This window comes from Acinonyx jubatus, chromosome B1 (genome assembly GCF_027475565.1).
Source record: "Acinonyx jubatus isolate Ajub_Pintada_27869175 chromosome B1, VMU_Ajub_asm_v1.0, whole genome shotgun sequence".
NCBI lineage: Eukaryota > Metazoa > Chordata > Mammalia > Carnivora > Felidae > Acinonyx > Acinonyx jubatus.
Genome location: NC_069382.1, coordinates 94,909,889 through 94,915,888, shown reverse-complemented (window position 1 = coordinate 94,915,888; position 6,000 = coordinate 94,909,889). Strand labels below are relative to the sequence as shown.

At 36.7% G+C, this 6,000-nt stretch overlaps 1 protein-coding gene across 2 annotated transcripts in view; it reads left to right on the top strand.

Annotated features, from left to right (window-relative positions):
- Nucleotides 1–1,972: 1,972 nt before the first annotated feature.
- INTU (inturned planar cell polarity protein) overlaps nt 1,973–6,000 on the top strand; it is an 86,544-nt gene continuing 82,516 nt past the window's right edge. The window contains exon 1 of one of the 2 annotated variants that reach the window (XM_027065760.2): nt 1,973–2,267. In XM_027065760.2, the coding sequence (XP_026921561.1) occupies nt 2,122–2,267 (146 nt within the window). In that variant the 5' untranslated portion in view covers nt 1,973–2,121. The remainder of the gene's footprint in view (nt 2,268–6,000) is intronic. The other variant, XM_015086613.3, reaches the window with a different exon arrangement.

Sequence of the window (6,000 nt, the reverse complement as noted above, 5' to 3'; positions counted from 1 at the left end):
GCAGCGCATGAAATCATTAGCTGTTTATAGAGAAAAAAAAGAGTGTCATTTATATGCAGAAATGTGGGTTTTTTTGTTAATATTTAGAATGTCTTTTTTTTTTTTACTTCCAAAAAGATGCTTTTAAAATATTAACATTTTTATCACTGGAGATTGTGGTGAGAATAAGTATGTATATTTTAACATGAAACAAGTATAACTATTATATTGATTCCAACTTTTTAAAAAATAATATTGTTTCTCTGATTTTAAAAGTAACTACATTTTTGGACCTCAGTGCTGATGGAAATATTTGTTTCCCTTCCTTTGGGGATCCATTCTCTTCAAACTTCTAACTCCATTGCCCTCCTTCGTTTTCACCTGGCAAGGTTACCTTCTACTTACCTGAGAAAATAAACACCATTATGTATGGAGAGTGTCTCAACTTCCTGACTAAAACTGGCAAATCAGCATCCACACCTGCACCTTCATTTAGGATCCAGTTTTAAAGAAGACATGTCAGCAAGGTCATGTCCTTCCATCTGTCTGGTAGACACCAGATTCTCCTGCTACCTCAAGGACCTCTTTTGCCCCATTATCCTGTTATGAACTAGTCCCCTGTGCTCCAGTCTGAATGATAGATAGACCTCTTTTAAGTAAAAAAGAAAAATCTGTTGTGGACTTCCAGGAATGAATTAAACTTTTTAAAATTATAATGTAAATAAACAGTTATAAGCTCTATGCTCTATAGCTCTCATATAAGATAAAAACAATTTTATAAATTGATTCAAATTAAGACAAAACAATATTCAATAGCTGCTATACAACTATGAAAAAAACACATTTAGAATTAATGTAATTTAAGTTGAATCTCCAGCACTCATCCATTGAGATCATAAAATATTATATCCTTTAACTTGTTGTAACATGAATATTCCCCCTTGCATTATTCTTTAAAAATACTTCTATCATAATATTTATATTTCATATAGAAAAGTGTATTATTTAACTTTCCCCTATTGTTGAATATTTAGATTGCTTTCAGCTTTCCAATTTCATAAACTTTATAATTGTTTTTACAACCTTTATTTTCTTAGAATAGATCTGTAATAGTTGAATTACTAGATCCTGAGGATGAAATATAATCAAGTAGTTAATGACAGGTTCAATTTTTGTGTGGCTTGGCTGCCTTCTAGCCATGTGACCATTAAGATGAATAACCCAAGCTTCAGTTTCCTTATTTTAGTATAAGGATCTTTACTTCATAGTATGTGAATACGTAGTATAGTATATCAATAGAACAAGTAATTTGAGAAATGGCTGACTCTCAATAAAGGCTAGCTATTATTTTGTACTTAGAAAAAAATACTTGTAGGTATTCGTAAATTACCGATAAAATTTACCAGTTTACATTTCCAATTTCAGTGATAATACTTCATCAAATTATAAAATTACAAAATGAATGTGCAGTTGATTTCACATTGCCTCTTATTTTAAGCAATTTACAACATTTGCTAGGGAAAACTATACAAATGTTTGCAACTGTGAAACAGTAAGAAAACCAAAGAAACATTGGAGCGTATTTACATTTACACCTAGTGGACTTTGCTTAAAAGCTTCCCTTCCCAGCACAGATGCAGAGGCCCTGGGGAAAGGTACGGAGGAGTTTCCTTTACTTCATGGGAACCCCAAGCTGAGTGCCTCTAAGGCTTTGGGCAGCTGTTCGGCTTAGAAACATAGGGCAAAGTGCAAACTAGAAAAAGGGAAGAAAAAAATGGGTCTCCGCTGTTAATAAACTATAGTACTCTAAAGGAGTGCGTTTAGGAGACTCTAAGTGGTGAAGTTTTTAACTACTTATATTCCTCCAACTGAGACGCCCTCCTGGAAGTTTCATCTCGTTGGCTTCTTTCAGTAGCTAGCTCCCTCTCTCTCTCTCTCTCTCTCTCTCTCTCTCTCTCTCTCTCTCTCTCTCTCTCGGGAAAGCTTCCTAGTCTCCCTGGCAACTCAAGCAGCCACCAATTGCAGCCAAGGATTGGCGGTCACGTGGCCTTTGCCCTTTCCCTAGCGGAGACAACATGGCGGCTACGGCGAGCCATTGCTGCGAGGTTTGAATTAACACTACTAGTAACTACTGCATCCTTGATGATGGCGTCTCCGGTTTCGTATGGTTCCCGTCAGAGCCCAGATGAGCTCCCTGGAGACCATTCTTCACAAGAAGATGAGGATTGCGATTATGAAGATCGGGTCAACGACTCGGGTTCATATTCCTCAACCAGTAGTGATTATGAGTAAGATTCTTTAAGAGGGACAATTAAGTCCATTCTTTCAATCCAGAGTGTATACTTGGGCGGCGGCGGCGAGGGGGGGGGGGGGCCGGCCTGCCAGAGTGTTGGAGTAGTTGGGATTGAGTGTTTGAGGTTCTATAATTAGTGGGATTTATTTGAGCCACGTTCCAATTGTGAGGGACGTGAGCCGAAATGACGTGCCGTTCTTTGCTGTTGTAGGTTTTTTATGATTATCAGATAAGGTTCTCCTCTTTGTGGAGTGTTCTGTAATATTTAACTGTATATCTGTTAGAATGTTCACAAAACTCTTCGTTCCTATGTCAGTGTCTTCTTCTCTGGTGTTATAATCTTTGTGACTTTAGTGGAGGGATACCCTACACGTTTTATAAGTCAACTATTTATTTAGATTTTTTTTCCCTGTTATAAAAATGTATATATATAAAAGAACTAAAATCCACTGATAGTCTTCACCGTCAAGGACAACCTCTCATCATTTTGGGGTATTTCTGCTGTATTTTCCTACACGTTCTCATGGTTTTCTGGTTTTCTACTTAATGTCATAACATAATTTTTAAAATACAAAATATCTAAATATTATTTTCCACTTTTTAATCTTTAATAATAATGAAAAAATTATTTTGATTCATAAGACCCAGTGTCTCTTTAATTTTGAAGGAATCTATCCCTTACTGCTATGGATTAAGACCTTTTTGGAAAAGTAAATTAGTGGTAGCTTGAAATAAATGACTAATAGTGAAAAGGTTTAGGTGCCAAAACATCAAGCAATCCCATAATAGACTACCATGCACATTCAGTTTTAGGATGACATTTTAAGTGTATTTAGGAATAAATGGTTACAAGTATTTAATGTGTATTTAGGACTAAAAGTTACTTGGCAATTATTTTCACCTATGGGTATGTAAAAAAATTTTACCATTATCGTTAAAAGCATAGGGGAAGAGCAGTCACTAATGGCTGCTTACCATACTCTAGAGACTCAATGAGGACAGATTATATTCTTGAAGACTTGAACAGATTTTAGAGGGTCAAGTATTTTGTGTAATCTGCTGTGGTCATTTAAAAAATAATTACAAAATTATGGTTATCAAGAGAGGCACTGGAAGGAAATATAGATTATGGGAAACCTTATTTGGTCTTGCTGTGGGAGTCATAGATCTTGTGAGACTCAAGCTCTTGATTTCTCTACATCTTAGAATCACACACTTTTAGCCCAGAGGGAATCTGTAATTTGCCCATGGTCACACAGCTAAATCAGTGTAGAGATTTAGGAGGCCTCATTTCGAATGTAGTACCTTGATTTTAATAGAATGAAGACAAATGAGCTAGTCCTCACTTAAATTCCTAGGAAATGAGTAATCTGGAGACCTTGTGTTAGGAAAGCTTGTTAATTCAAAGCATTTTGTAAATCAAAATACATGTGTGTATTTCATATATATATATTTAAATGGTCATTAAGCTTTCTACATTAGTCATTCACTCATCACTCCAGATGTTCCAGTGTCTTTATCCTCCTAATAGTAAAAGTACAGTAAGTCCCTTTTGTAAAATGTTTTGCTGGTCTATGTTTCAAGTCCTATCAAGATTCAGATTTTATGTCTACCCCTTCTTGATGTGTAGGTCATGGGAATTGATTTGCTGATCTGACCAGGTAGGCTTCTGTTCTGCTCCTATTTACCTATCTAATCTGCAGAGTCAGCAATGCAGAGGTGATCTTCCCAGTTTGGACAAGATCACTTCTTTTTTTTTTTTTTTTTTAATGTTTATTTATTTTTGAGAGAGAGAGCGAGACGGAGCACAAGCAGGCGAGGGGCAGAGAGAAAGAGGGAGACAACTGAATCCAAAGCAGGCTCCAGGCTCTGAGCTGTCAGCACAGAGCCCAATGCAGAACTCACCTCACAAACCGCAAGATCATGACCTCAGCCAAAGTCAGATGCCTAACCAACTGAGCGACCTAGGCGTCCCAAGGACAAGATCACTTTTTGATCAAAGGCATTGGGATGTGAACTTAATCGTTCTCATCGAAGCTAAGAGATACGAATTGCCCATTGTTTTTCATTGCCTACATGGATGATATTGAAGAAGTATGCTAGGGGTGCCTGGGTGGCCCAGTTGGTTAAAGCATCTGACTTCGGCTCAGGTAATGATCTCGCAGTTCCTGAGCTCGAGCCCTGCATCGGTCTCTGAGCTGACAGCTCAGAGCCTGGAGCCTGCTTTGGATTCTGTGTCTCCCTCTCTCTCTGCCCCTCCCCTGCTCACGCTCTATCTCTCTTTCTCTCAAAAATAAATAATAAACATTAAAAAAATTTTTTTTCAAAGGAAGTTTATGCTAGTTGTTTATTCATATAAAATATTCTTAACTTTCAGTGTCCTAATAGTTAATTATTGCATATTTTTTCTGGTAATTATTATTTCATACATGCTTTCTAACCAAAAACCAGTTTGAGCTGCATGTGATTGTCAATACAGAATAAGGTGATCATTTTGGGGATAAAATTACTTTAGGGTATGTTCTGGTGAAGTACTTTTAGTAAGTTTGTTTAAGACTTATATAAGAGGACAATTTTAGATTAGAAAACACATTGACAAGTCCCTGGGGATACTTCAGAGATAATACTGGTAGATGAGTTGAGGAAATCAATGACTAGTTTTGGTATTGAAACAATGGAAATCATACATTTACTTTTAATAATGCCAAGTTCCTTTCCTGTGGTTTTCTTCTCTTTTAACTGTTTTGATCTGTACACACCTATTTTCAGAAATACTAAAAATTCTGTTTCCTTCTTTTCATTTGGCTTATTTGTTTTGTTTCTTAAATTCCACATATGACTGAAATCTTACGGTATCTGTCTTTCCCTGACTTACTTCACTTAGAATAATACTCTCTAGTTCCATCCATGTCATTGGATTTCATTCTTTTTTATGGCTGAGTAATACTATTCCATTGTGGATGTGTATGTGTGTGTATATACCAACTCTTTTTTTCCCCTCAGATCTAGGATTAGGGTTCAGTTTAGGGCTAAAATAAGGGTTAGGGTTAGGGCCAGGGTGAGGTTATGTGCCTGTTATCTTGCAGGTCAGAGATCTCTCCAGAGGAATGGCTTTAGAGGTAGGGTTAGGGTTAGGGTTAGTGTTCAGGTTTGGGTTAGAATTAGGTTTAGAGCTAGGGTTAGGTTTAGGGTGAGAGTATATGCCTCATACCCTGCAGTTCAGAGACCTCTCCAGAGGTTAGATTTGGTGTTACAGTTAGGATTAGGGTAGAATTTAGGGGTTACTAGTTAGGGGTAGAGTTAGGTTTAGGGTCAGGGTTAAGGTTAGGGTTTAGGTTTGTGGTTGGCATCCTTTGCTGTGGTTTTCCAGTTATTCAACTTTTGAGGCAACATTGGTTAGTATAGATTGGTCAGAGTCTCAATTTTATAACCTAGATATTTGTTTTTTCAAAGTGAATTTTTTGTTGTTGCTAGATTTTTTAAAAGCTTGACTTGTAGAAAGAGGGATAATTTAACAAGAGAATTTAGCTATACAAAGCTAAGGAACTTCCACTGAAAATAAGAATAACTGGAGAAGGGAAATATGTCCTTTACAGTTTTTTTCTGAGATTTTTTACCATACAATAAACTTCATGTATTTAAAGTGTACAGGAGTGCCTGAAAGGCTCAGTTGGTTGAGTGTCCAACTCTTGACTTCCACTCAGGTCATGATCTGAGTGTCGTGTGAT